Genomic DNA, 14,235 nt, shown 5'->3' with positions numbered 1-14,235 from the left:
AAGAGAGCGGTGGCTGGTGCGGGCAAGACTGGATGCCACCGCGATTTATTAATCGATGCGCCGCAGATAGCAAGAATGCGCGGGCACATCCGGTTGGCCCATCTCGATACTCTGACGCTGGCCTTATCGCCGTCTAAAGTGAAGCCGCGCCGCTGACATCCCTGCTCGCCAGAGGCGCTTCCATTGCTTTATGCACGAATCTCTTCGCAGTTAGGGTAGGGGTTCCGTTTTGTTAGCAAAGCCATCAGTTTGTCGACGTCTCTAGCGTGGTTGAGATTATCTTTGCGCAAGTTTGTTGTGCCATGAAATTTAGGCTCTCGTGAATCATTCAGCAGCTGCGGCCATAACCATGATTGGCTCAAGAAAAGACATGACAAATGAATACAAACAAACAGTCTATGCGTGCATTGGCTTCATTGATGCCATGTGGTTATAACGGGCGCACAAGAGAATGGAGGAGGTGAGCCTACCTGAGGTCAGCTGTTCAAAAACATATCGGCCTTATTACACAAATTTGAGTAAACTATGTTGAAAAAGAAGGGTATCCCAGCTTTACTCGTAAACATTGGAAGGGCCCCTGTCGAGGAGGGATAGCAGCAGCGCGGCTTCGCTTGAGCCAGCGATAAGACAAGCGTCATTACATCTAAATTGTCCAGCTGGATGTGCCCACGCACTCTCGCTATATGCGGGGCATCTATTCATAGATCGCGCTGGTATGCAGTTTTGCTCACTCCAACCACCGCTCTCATTCTCCCTTTAACTTCGGTGGCACCTGTACATACATACATACATACATACATACATACATACATACATACATACATACATACATACATACATACATACATACATACATACATACATACATACATACATCATATTCATCACCAGCCTCTCTACGCCCACTGCAGTGCAAAGGCCTCTCACATTAATCTCCAAATACCATAATATTGCGATAACTGCTACCAATTTATTTCCGCAAACTTCTTGATCTCATCTGCCCATCTAACTTTCTGCCGCCCCAAGCCACGCCTGCCTTTTCCAGTCATGCACTCTGTTACGCTTAATGACCAACGATAATCTTGACTTCACATTACATGCCCTGCCACGCCCATTTCTTCCTCTTAATTTCTACTAACATGTCCTTAACACGAGTTTGTTCCCTGACCCACTCCTCTCTCTTCCTGTGCCTTAATGTTACACCTATCATCTTCCGTTCCATTGCACGCTCAGCCGTCCTCAATTTAACTTGAACCCTCTTAGTGAGCCTTCAAGTTTCTGCCCCGTATGAGAGTAGCGCTAAGATGCAGCTGTCATACACTTTCTTCTTCAGGGAGGACAATGGTAGGCCGCCATTCATTGTCCGAGAATGCCTGCCGAATGCACTCCCCCCATTCTGATCCTTCTAATTATATCTTCCTCTTGGTTGGGATCCGGGGTCACAACTAGGCCTAATTAGTAGATATATTGGCTTACCCCTTCTACTGCCTCACCGCCCACCTCAAATCACTGTGCTGTCCCGAGGTTATTGATCTTTACTTTAGTTTTCTGCATATTAATTTTCAGGCCCACGGTTCTACTCGGTTTGTCCAGTGCAGTAAACACGCTTTGCAATTCTTCTCCGAGTTACTTAACAAGGCAACGTCATCCGCTAATGTGAGGTTACTGAGGTATTCTCCATTAAAGCTTACTGCCACCTCTTCCCAATCCAATGTTCTGAATACTTCTTGTAAACATGCTGTGAATAACATCGGAGAGATCATGTGTCCTTGCCTGACGCCCTTCCTTACAGGAATTTATTGCTCTGCTTACAGAGAATGATGGTAGCTGTGGACCCACTGTAAATATCCTCTAGTATTCTTACATAATGTTCGTCCACACCCTGGATCGTATTGCCTGAATGACTGCTGAGGTTTCGACCGAGTCAAATACTTTCTCATAGTCTATGAAAGCTATATATAGTGCTTCATATACTCCACGCACTTCTCTCTCACCTCATTAATCGTGTGAATATGGTTCATTGTTGAATGGTCCATATTCACAGTTGAATGGATTTGCTGATGACGTTGCCTTAAGTTACTCGGGGGAGGAGTTGCAAATCATACATACATGCATGCATACATGCATACTTGCATACATGCAAACATGCATACATACATACATACATACATACATACATACATACATACACACATACATACATACATACATACATACATACGTGGGTTCGGATCGTACACGGCGGGCATTTTTCTCCTCTTCCTTTCCAAAAAATGTGTTTCAAGAAGTATAAAATGACTTACCACATTTTCCTCTTTGCTTCCCTTGGGTATCTTGAGTGCCTACCGATATTTCTGTCTTCATTCAACGAGCCCCTAATTTCCCATTCAGATTCGCTATATGCATAGCGATGGTCTCTGTTCTGGCAGTCTTGGTGCGATAGATAGGTTAAGAGGATTCAACGCTCGTCGACCGCTCCCGACATTGCGTAGACACTCGAGTGACGGTCAGGGTGTTAAAAAGAAGGTCCCTTTTACCCCGAGTATTCGGAGTGGTGCTGGTTACCACCCTCCAAGCACAGTAAATATTCACCTTGAGATAAATACCCAAGAAATATCATTCGGTTTCCGTGGGCGTTTCTTGACAGCTCAGTGCGTACCATTATTTCTGTCTTTATTCAACGAGCCCCTCATTTCCCTTCCTGATTCGCTATATATATATATATATATATATATATATATATATATATATATATATATATATATACATATATATATATATATATATAGGAAATGAGGGGCTCGTTGAAAATAACACAGAAATAAGAACTGACAGTCAAGAAGACCTCGGAAAGCAAAGGGGAGGATGCAGTAGCTCAAGATAAAGAATTTGGAAAATAAGAAAGTGGAGAAAAAAATGCCCGCCAGGTGGGATCCGAACCCACGACCTCCAGAATACCGGTCTGGTGCGATAACCACTGCGCTACCGGCGGGGCTACTTTAGCCTCCACTTTCTGGGGTATTTATGTTCAGGTGTTTTTGTTTCCTGCGCTTGGAGGTGGTAGCCAGCACCACTCGGACTACTCGGGGTAAAGGGGACCTTCTTTTTCACTCCCGGGCCGTGACTCGAGCGTCTACGACATGTCGAGACTGGTCGACCAGCGTTGAACCCTCTTAAGCTCCCTATGGCACCTGTCTCCAGTGTGCCGTGTGCAACGTGTGTACAATGATGACTTTCGTGCATCTTTGGACGTCTTTTCCGGCAATGTTAACTCTTTTAAACGCGCCCTGAAAAATGCATGCATTTGAAGCCGCTGTTGCCCATTCAGTATGGTATAGAAGTTATCTCGTGTTCGTGTTTTTCCTTCCCTTCCCATTTTCTACACTTGCACCGTTTGCCGTACACATACTCCCGTGCACCTATGTATGTGTGTCCGCAGGTGTGTGTGCATGCATGCACGTGCGCATTTGCCTGCACTTGTTCACCTTCAGATGCATCCGCGTGGGCATGCGTGTATGTATGTTTTGTTTGCACTCACGAGCGTATGTGCCGTGCATACATATAAATTTTGCTTTATGTACTTATTACCATTATCCACGTTCCCCAGTAAGTTACGACGGTGGATTGTACTGAACTTGCGTGTATGCCAATGTACTTTGTAGTATACCTTGTCGCAAGCCCGGTCTCAGCGCGTGCTAATGTACCTGACTGTAATCTCAATTCCTTAAATGTATAAATTGAGTGTGTGTGTGTGTGTGTGTGTGTGTGTGTGTGTGTGCGTGTGTGTGTGTGTGTGTGCGTGCGCGCATGCGTGCGTGCTTACGTGTGTGTGAGTGCGTGTGCGTGCCTGCGAGCACGCGCGTGTGCGGTGGTACTATGTACTTTGTGATCCCTGCACTTCATAACCAGTCTCCATGTTTTACCGTTTGTTTATCTGTGTGTCGCCCTGTCCTTTTTGTGTGCACCACCGAAGAAGGCCTAGTGCTGTTGGTGGGCACCACCCAATAAACAATAAACAATAAACAAGACTGCCATGCATGTAGCGAATCAGAATAGGAAATGAGTCTGGCAGTCTTGGTGCCATAGGGAGCTTAAGAGGGTTCAACGCTGGTCGACCACTCTCGACATGTCGTAGACGCTCGAGTCACGGTCCGGGGGTTAAAAAGAAGGTCCCCTTCACCCCGAGTAGTCCGAGTGGCGCTGGCAACCACCCCCAAGCGCAGGAAACAAAAACACCTGAACATAAATACCCTAGAAAGTGGAGGCTAAAGTAGCCCCGCCGGTAGCGTAGTGGTTATCGCACCAGACCGGCATTCTGGAGGTCGTGGGCTCGAATCCCACCTGGCGGGCATTTTTTCTCCACTTTCTTATTTTCCAACTTCTTTATCTTGAGCTACTACATCATCCCCCTTGCTTTCCGAGGTCTTCTTGACTGCCAATTCTTATTAGATGCAGAGCATCTGATTCACTCGCCTTGTCCCTCCGGCGTCGTCGTCGTCGTCGCCGGCGTTGTCCACCCCTCCCCCATTCTCCTCGCCGCGCCAGCTGCGCTCTCCGCCGCTCACCCCCTCTCCTCTCCGATTGCCAACACTCTCTCGCGAGGGGCATTGGATTGGATTGGATTGGATTGGACTGTGTTGCGTCATAGCCACGGCACGTTGCCTCATATCCGCGGCAGACGCGCTGGGGCCGGCGCATGTGCAGTACTCTCTCTTCCGCGGTTTCCTCTCCTTCGGGCGCGCTGCGCATATAACCGGTGCGCCGTTCTCTGGCGAAGCAACATCCACGCTTGGCTCAAACACCTAGAGTCCACGCCGCTTTACAAGTACGCCAACGTCGTCATCGACTGGGGCCGGCTTATGCAGTCCCCTCAACGTTATGCGCGCTATAAAACGCGGTCCCTTCGCCGCTCCGCCTATGTGTCGCATCTACACAGGGGTTCCCGCGAGGGGAGGTGGGAGTTTTTTCTGTCTTATTTTCAGCGAGCCCCTCATTTCCTATTCTCATTCGCTACATGCATAGCGAGGGCCTCTGTTCTGTCAGTCTTGGTGCCATATGGAGCTTAAGAATGTTCACCCCCAAGCGCAGGAAACAAAAACACTTGAACATAAATAGCCCAGAAAGTGGAGGCTAAAGTAGCCCCGCCGGTAGCGTAGTGGTTATCGCACCAGACCGGTATTCTGGAGGTCGTGGGTTCGGATCCCACCTGGCGGGCATTTTTGATCCACTTTCTTATTTTCCAAATTCCTTATCTTGAGCTACTACATCCTCCCCTTTGCTTTCCGAGGTCTTCTTGACTGCCAATTCTTATTTTTGTCTTATATATATATATATATATATATATATATATATATATATATATATATATATATATATATATATATATATATATATATATATATAGCGAATCAGAATAGGAAATGAGGGGCTCGTGGAAGTCAGGCAGAAATAAATAATTGGCAGTCAAGAAAACCTCGGAAAGCAAAGGGGAGGATGTGGTAGGTCATTGAAATCGATAAAAATTTGGAAAGTCATAAAGAAAGTGGAGCAAAAATGCCCGCTGGCTGGGATCTGAGCCCACGACCTCCAGAATACCGGTCTGGTGCGATGACCATTACGGTACCAGCGGGGCTATTTTCCCTTCCAGTTTCTGGGGTATTTATGTAATGGCATTTTCGTTTCCTGTGCTTGAGGGTGGTAGCCAGTGCCACTCGGACTACTCGAGGTTAAAAAGAAGGTCCCCTTCACCCCAAGGTCCCCTCCCCTTTAGACCGATCCCCTTCGCGGGGATTGGTCTTTCCTATCACCGGGTGGGACACCAACCACTCTGGTATACCGCATTTGAGCGATGAACGCATCCGTGCGATTTGCAAACGCGGACGCAGCAGTGAGTCGGCATGGCTCCTGCAGAACTCGTAACCGCTTGTGGTGACAAAATCAAAACAGCAAGCAAAAGCCCAGAATCGTATCCCATCAGACTGAACGCCGAGGTGACTACGAGTGGCTCTAAGAGAGCGCCGCGCAGCCCCGCTATGATGGAGCCGCGTTTCTTTTATAATGGCGGACGTTTGCGAATAACCTCAGTGTTTTCATCATGAAAGCTCGAGTATGTACTATGTTGCCAACTTTTTTTAAAATGGTCTATTGCTGCCTTCGACAGCGAGCTTGCGAGCTGCGGGAATGGGAAAAATCGACACTGCAGAAGTGGCGGCGCAGGCTGCATCGCCACAAAATGTTCAAGCAGTGTTCATAACGGCACGGGCTATTACTGCACGCTAGTAGTAATGGTTTACCTATCTGAAGTGAAATTTACCGCCAAGAGAGAGGTTGGTAAACACACCAACGTTACTCAAATTACGATCGTAATGAACGTGCGCCTTGGGGATTGAAATGGGTCGGCTGGTGGAGTGCGACGACTGTCACCTTACATTGCGCAACTTTTCCCGTGGCTGTACACTAGTGCGTCAAGACCGGTCTGAGGTTACAAAAAATATTAATTTAGGCATTCACATGATAATAAAAATACTTTACAAGTGCTTAGTTTTTCAATTCAATATACTCAACGGCGTTCCACGCTATCTATGCATAGAATATAAAACATTGAAAACGGTTGGTACACATGTAGTGCAGTTTGTACCTTTTGCTACTCTAGTAGAACAATTCTATTGAAAGGTTGTTTCAGTGTTATGCACGTTCCAAACCGATTAAAAAGGGCACTCTGCCCCCTCCTCCCTCCTGAGTTGCCAGAAATTTGATATTTCAGGCTCCTAAGGTGACATAATAAATGTCGTTCTCCTGCTCCAGAATCGAGATTTCGCTGCTCCAAAAACTGCTCCCAAATCTGGTTCAGCTGGCTCACCCCTGATTTGGTTTCCAGATACGTTAGCGGACTCTGCGGCCATGGTTGGCTAGTCGGTTTGCGACGCTCTCGCAGGACGAAGAAAAATCTTTCCGAAAGCGATCGACTACGCACTCGCAAAGCGACGAGAAGGGACGAGCCGGCCGTCCCTTCTTGCCGCTTTGCAATGGCGCAGCCGTTAGCTCTCGGTGTGCAAAGGCATAACAAAACAGTCAGCTAATGATGGCCGCAGAGTGCGCTGACGTAGCCGGAAATCAAACGTTTTTTTACTTCCGGCATTGCAAATGGCAGCGAGCCATCGCCGCCGGACAACCTGCCGTGCAATTCGGTTATTTGGTCAGGAAGTTGAAAGTACACAAGTTCTAACCCATAAACAGCGTGGTAGTCATAAGTGTCGAGAAACATGTTTGAATTGTGAAAACAAATAATCTTCGTATATTTCTAGATGGCTCGGTGTACGGTAGGCTGAATTTCTGCCTTTTTGAACCTCTATTGGTGTGTAGTAAACAACCAGGATTTCAAATACCCTAGACCTTTTTCTTCCAATAAAAGCGCAAAAATTGCTAGCCCTAATGCGAGTGTTGTTCTGTAACCGCATACGTTTGCGTTTCCTCCTGCTAAATTATGTTGCAAAGAGTCCCCTGATGTTGTTTTTTTCGACTCCTCACAAAACCCGCAATACGTGCTGCAGTGGTTCAGACAACAAGCAGGTGTTTTCGAGTGATTTCTACCTGTTCTTGTCGCCCTAGTGTCACACTGTGTTCTGAATTTGCAACTGGTGGAAGCACGAAGGAAGTCGTGCAGGACGGGTAACAGCTCCGATAAACGCTGTCGCACTGTGCGTGGTCGCAAGTGTGAACACCGCTTCCCGCGTGACTTCCATCGGAGGCCGTCAACCACGTGCCCCAGTCGCAAGTTGGCGTGTGCCCTTACGATGCCAGAAAAATACACCCTGGCGCAGATTGTTTTCCGCCTCCTTTCGAAAGTCTACAATCTGGGGAAAAAAAGAGGGAGAAAAAACGAGGGAAAGTATAATGGAAGGTATGGGGGCGTTGCGGCAGCAATCGGACAGGTCGAAGAAGTCACTGGCAAGCCGCAGGCTGCGAGTTCTCACTGGACTTATTGACTCCAGTCAGCGCCATCAGCGACGGCGCAGGGGCACTGTCCACTGTCGACTTGCTATGTTAATAGGTTTTCCTGAAAGGAGTACAAATACTCAGAATTTTCTCAAAGATTTTTCTACACAATTTAAAATCCCTGAGAATTCCCGGTGTTGCCGCTTTCTACACCCCTACCACATGGAAGAGCGCAAAACAATAGCGTTATTGTACTCGGCGATCCTTACACTCTGTAGTAAGCCATGAGAAAAGGTAAGGAGAGGCTCTGACGTCATGTTTGCAAAACCGCACGTGCCACGTCGATGAGCCCACTGAAGGCAGCACTCGTTCCCATTCTGCTGTGCTGTTTCTGGTTCGGTAACGGCTTCGCGGCACGCGCGGCTCCCGAAAGCGAAAGCAGACGACGAGAGCAGTGTTTGGGTCCGTAAAGCACGGCAGTCTTTGTGCGCTACGTCTCGGCTGCGACGAATTTCACTTCACGTGGATAAGTGGCTGCTGTGGTTTGCAAGATGTCTCACTGTTGCGTGCCATTTTGCCGGTTTGCCAAAACTTACCGAATCTGCCAACGCGCACCTTCTCAAGGGTAGATCAATAAGGATAGAAAACCACTGCGCGCAATTGACGACATATCGACGCAAGAAAACGGCAACTGTGCTTACCGACGACGCCAGTTGTTATAGTTTTAGCATAGCGTTACCTAGTTTACGTTACCGTCTACCATGTTTGCGGTGGTGGACTGCACATGAGCGAGACTTACCGCGAACGGTAATGTACAGGCCGCTTTACCGTCGCCAGCGAGCTTCCTAAGCAGACAAAGTGTACCCTAGCGTATTGATTACAGCAAATACAGTGTGCTCGACGCTTTATGCTTTGTAAAGCTCATAAAAGTATTGTTATTTGAGGCTGTTTATTACTTTTTTCCTGTTAAATATTACTCAGGAGAACGACAAACGACCATTTTGCTTCAGATGGGCGAGCAAAATGGCCGCCCATACTCGTGCTAAGACTTGCCCGCATAAAATAGTTCAGATAAGTCTCTGAGCTCGCAAAGTGCTCTTAGACCTTCAAAATTTTGCTGAGCAAGGTATTTTAGGTTACTGAGGAATTACTACAGCATATTTTACTGATTCCTTGACTAGATATTTAGCGGGGGGCACATTCGCTACTCTGTAGATGGCGCCACCGACACATTTTCGTTTTAAAGCTTTAGAGGTGGTGGCTACAGTATTCTCAAAACAACTAAGTTATTCTGAACGCTTCACCCGAAAAGTAAAATATTCAAGCTACTTTAAACGACAGTAAAGAGATATGAGCAACACAATTATGGGTGATGTGCTTTGAGACTAATTCATTATATGTCGCTACCTGCTCCACGGAGGCCAGGGGCCACGATCCCCTAACACGACGGGCCCCCGTTTCGAAACAACGGGGTAGTGCCATGCAAATGCATGGGTCCTGGGGTTGGTGTCGTCGCTTTGAGGGGCGAGAAAGCAGCAGACGAAATGGCCCTCCGGAGCACCGGCAAGAGATCGGAAAGTCCCAAGCAAAACTACGGGAGTTAGTGCTTGTCGCTTTGCGCTCTCTTGCCGGTGCGACGGAGTGGCAATTCACCTGCTGGGGCCCAATTCTCTAAAACGACGGGCCGTCGTTTTGGAACAGCTGGATCGCGCCATGCAAATGCATGCTTTCTGGGGTTGGGGTCGTCAATTTGAGGGGCGAGAAAGCGGGAAAAGTGGCACTCCGGCGCAGAGCGCAAAGTCCCAACCAAAGCGACAGTGGGCAGTGCGTGTCGCTTTGCGCTCTCTTGCAGGTGTGCCGGAGTGCCACTTTGCGCGCTTTCTCGCCCCTGAAAGCGACGGCCCCAACCCCAGGACAAATGCATTTCCAGAGCGCTACCCCGTCGTTTCAAAAAGACGTCCCGTCGGCTCAGAGAATTGAGCCCCAGAATACGCAAACGGCAAACGATGTGCTCAAACGTGTCCTACAGCTTTCAGCGGTAAACGGAAACTCCGGCTTCCGGTAACGCGGTAAACGGTAACGCAAACACTGTAAAGATATACTAAAACTTTCTATTAACCATCGAATGTTCCCTTCGAAGGAGCATTAGAGAGCAAGGAAAACGGTAGTAGAAGAAACGCTTCAGAATCCGCTGTAGTGCGCAGATTGCCGACGTCAACGACGCCGTAGTGACTGCGTTGTGTTGCCAGCGTAGCGAGGCAGCCAGAGGCAATGCTCTGTAAAAACTAGTGCGTGGCATTTAGACATATTTAGTTGCCGCAGCTGTAAAAAGCAGTTTATGGTCCTAATAAAAATCACGCCACTTTCTCCACAGGTTTTGCTCATTGATTGATTGATTGTAGGGTTTAACGCGCCGACGCAACGCAGGAGATGAGGCGCGCCGTAGTGGAGGGCTCCAGATTAATTTGACCAGCTGGGGATCTTTTACGTGCGCCGAAATCTTGTGCACACGGGCGTTTTTGCTTTTCTCCTCCATCAGAAAAGCGGTCGCTGCGGCCGGGAATCGAACCCGTGACCTCGTGCTCAGCAGCCAACGCTTCAGCCACTTAGCCACCGCGGCGGATCCACAGATTTTGCAATGCAATATGGTGCTAGAGGCTTCTCCTGAGTGTTCTTTTCTCCATGCAGGCACAGATAAATGGCGGCGCTCCCATCACTCGCATATCAAAAAGGAGCTCGCACGATGTCGCAGTAACCACTAGCGCTCACGTAAACACAACCGCTAGCCATACAGATTCTTACTATATCCACTAGAGAAGAATGTAGCGCTCGCTTCAATGCAGCTCACATCAACGCCGTATGTGTCTCCGTGGACCGCCATTATACTGTACGCTCGCCTTATAAGTTTCATCAGTGGCTTGGATTGAAACGTTTTAGTGGCCTTAAGTTTAAATACAATATCACAAGAATGCAAAGAAGAGTGTGCATTTATGTAATTATAAAACGAGACACCGTGGTTTAAAGCAAAAAAATAAAAAAGTAAGGCGTTTTCTTTCGATACAGGCATCCGGTACACATTCCAAGCCAGCAGCTGTGTATCTTCCCATAAGGCCATAACCGCCCCACGCCGACAGGGACTCACAGGCGCAGTTTGCTGTCTAGTATACTTGCTAGGGAACTCTACGCTGTTTACGGAACCATCGAGTGGAGGTTCCGCTAGCGGCTCCTGTTCGCACGATTTTTGTTAGGGCAGCGCTTTGTTTTATTATGCGCCGCAAGGTGGAACTCGCGAGTTTGGATCGCATCTATTTTTTGCTGATGTCCAACGCCACCGGCAACGCTGGCCTTTCTGCGACACGAGTCCCTTCACACTGCACGGCAATTAAAGTAATTCGTGGAGTCGGTCGAAGAATAGACAACCCTGGTAAAAACTACACTGAATATGGCGTGATAATTGCCTAACCAAACAGTACACGCTTTAACTTTTTCACGCCTTTTTCTGCTGTGCTATAATACTTGCAGGTCGAAAACAAGTTCACTACATCTCTACATAGGCAAGATAAGCGTGAAATGAGGTTAGGTGGTTTAAGTTATTAAAGTACAGCTAATGAGGGCTACTGTGCTCAGATGACTCGGGCGCTTAGCTGAACGATATAGGTGATGCGCGCCTGCAATAAGATACCTGCCAGGGTGCGTGAATTTGGGCTTTATTCTCGTCTTTTAAACCACCTAGAATGATTTAGAACGTAGTAAAATCGACATATTCGTTTCTATACGTACATGTACTTGGAATTTTTACGAAAATCTCGACTTTCCGTAACAAAGCAGGGCCGCAAAGCGCTCAGCGTCGCCCGACCGCGTCACCAAAAACCGGTACCCCATTCAGACATGCAATTTTCTGAAGCCTTCAAAACACTAGGTATAAGCCCGGGAACACCAGAAGATTAAATGAGAACAGTCCGCCCGCTTTTTCAAGTACCAGAAAATGCAGACGTCCAGCATTTCCATCTTCTTGCTGTTGTCATTACAAAGCACGCAGCGTATTCCGGGCGTGCGACCATTCTTTCTGCCGCTCTGAAACGCGTACAAGAAAGCTCTTACAACCAGTGGGTGACCGTGCATTTTGGTACCATTCGCAGACACGGCTTCTTGTGACAAACCAAGGGTACCTGCTGAAGGACTGTGATCTGCTCTATCTGATGTGTGGCGACACCGGCGTCCACTACAGCCACAGTTCCGAGCTTCTCAAGGACAGCAGGGCTCCATCCACGTTGCAGCTAGGGCTGACAAGCACAATGGCCGCTGGAAGTGAACAAAGGTGAAGAAAGATAATACATGAATTGATAACGACGCAATTTTTTGTGTAAAATGCATGTCTCGCGAAGGAGTACTTTAGCAAAGCTAAGTACACCGCAAGACGCCAATGCGTCTGTTTGTAGGCTGATAAAGAAACGCTCAAATTCGTGGCAGTTTTTAACGATATGTGTATGCAGCCTAACATATACCAGTGTTTGGAGCACTGCGGAATGGAAGAGTGTGAAAGATACGCTTGGCTGTCTACCACTCCGACCCGCAACGTTCTACGAAGCACATAATCGTGCCTTTGGGCTAACCGGTGCGCCATGAGAAAACGAGAACTAGGCTTACTTGACGGACAAAGAAGGGGGCAGCATGGTCGAAGAATCATCCTTAGTTTTTTGCTCACCTTTAGAGAGCGGTGTGTCAGCTGATGTGCGAACACGGGTGTACAGGTCACTGCTAGGCGCCGCAACCTGCTTCGCCAAAAGGGTAATAAAAAGCACCTGGCAAACTACAGCGAACCTGTCACGCCGTAAACAAGAAACTAAGCCAAACATGCTCCAAAAGATATGCCGCCTGGTTGGTCATCTGCATACAAATCTACCCTAACAATGTCCTGTGGCAAACTCGATGGCGACCGACGGGCGGTGTATGGCTGACAGGCTAATGACTCTTTCCCACATCGGTCACCTTCTCCATCACGGCACCGTCATCTCCGAAAACTGCAACTGGGACGTAATGCAGTAGCGTTCGTACCGGAGCTCTCCGCGAGAGCACCGGGTTGTTTGCCTAGTGATCAGTTTAGTCTAGAATTGAGCGGGTTTAATCTGAAAAGTAAAGAAAATGTTGTGATATATGCTATGCAAGGCGGATAGATGGCTGCCGTGGAACAATAAATAATTTTCTGGAATGGTGAAACTTTTTCTTTTTTATTCATTACGGCACGCCGAGTTTAGGCGTACTCAGCTTCGATAGCTGGCGACCTATGCAAAGTACGTGACAAAAGTGCTTGCCAAGAGCATCTGATCGTGGACTGTCTGCTACAGGCCACAGGTGCGACGGCAAGCATTGACAACAACGCTGCGTCTTTTGTTTTTGAGCACACATCTGTTAATATACCTGTTCTGAAAGCGTAAAAGGAAGGCTCGCCCGTGGAGCATGTGGACGCGAAAGATGTGCCTGCTTTGAAAGTCCGGAAACTCGGCAACATTCATCTCACTGCTACGGCAATCTGACCAGGCGTACTTTGTTGAGTAAGTATTGTGCTTCGGGTGTGGAAGGCGAACCAAGATATGCAGTGCTGAGATAAGCTCCCTGTTGCAGCTACATGAGCATCACAGCTGCAACTAAGGGCAAATTGTTGTCGTTGGTCGCGCACTCAATCCAGAAATAAAATACAAACTGGATTGAGAGCACATCTGCGACTACGCGGCTGGAAATAACGCTCCGGTAATGTTCGCGTGCGCACGTGCTACACGTACAGCCAGGAGCTTCGTAGGCTGAAACAAAATAACCGTAGACGACAGATAGCGGTGGCGCGGCCGAGCCGCGAGAACGGAAACCTGCGGCGATATAAAAAATACGTGTTAAAGATTGCCCTTTTGCTGCCTCCGTGCGAGTTCGCCCGGGTCGCTAGTTATAGAATGGATCCTTCTGCTGGCCCGTGCCTGTTTCGTCCCATTTCGCTAATGATCTTTAGTTACGCGAGATATTGAGGCTGCTTCATGGCAAAAGTTCTCAGGTGTTAAAAAGGTTGCATTCGATGTGGCGACCGCGTAAGGTGATCTATGAAGTGGGGAAAGGTGATCCTAAAAACAATAGTTCACCATGTCTTTTTTTACAATACTTCCAGCCTGGTTTTGAAGGAATTGAGCAACATCATTGAGCGTTTTTGCAATGATCGATCTTAGACAGATTTCGTAAATCATAATCTTTCAGACCATCAAAACAAGCCAAAATAATTTTATTTGTATTCACTGCCGTTATGCTATCAGCCTAAAT

The 14,235-nt window shown here is 47.8% G+C and overlaps 1 protein-coding gene and 1 non-coding gene across 2 annotated transcripts in view; both read left to right on the top strand.

Moving 5' to 3' along the window:
• The window catches only part of LOC144159793 (ATP-binding cassette sub-family C member 2-like), a 148,667-nt gene that overhangs the window by 70,510 nt on the left and 63,922 nt on the right, over positions 1-14,235 (top strand). Inside the window, exon 17 of the mRNA XM_077691477.1 lies at positions 12,075-12,253. Within this exon, the coding sequence (XP_077547603.1) occupies positions 12,075-12,253 (179 nt within the window). The remainder of the gene's footprint in view (positions 1-12,074; positions 12,254-14,235) is intronic.
• Trnaa-ggc (transfer RNA alanine (anticodon GGC)) lies at positions 4,277-4,349 on the top strand. Its single transcript has one exon. It is a non-coding gene; the product is annotated as a tRNA-Ala (tRNA).

Source organism: Haemaphysalis longicornis, unplaced genomic scaffold, assembly GCF_048455015.1.
Source record: "Haemaphysalis longicornis isolate Haplotype H1 unplaced genomic scaffold, Haemaphysalis longicornis Haplotype H1 scaffold_10, whole genome shotgun sequence".
Classification (NCBI taxonomy): Eukaryota; Metazoa; Arthropoda; class Arachnida; order Ixodida; family Ixodidae; genus Haemaphysalis; species Haemaphysalis longicornis.
Note: the sequence above shows the minus strand (reverse complement) of the source record. Positions and strands in the feature narration are given on the sequence as shown.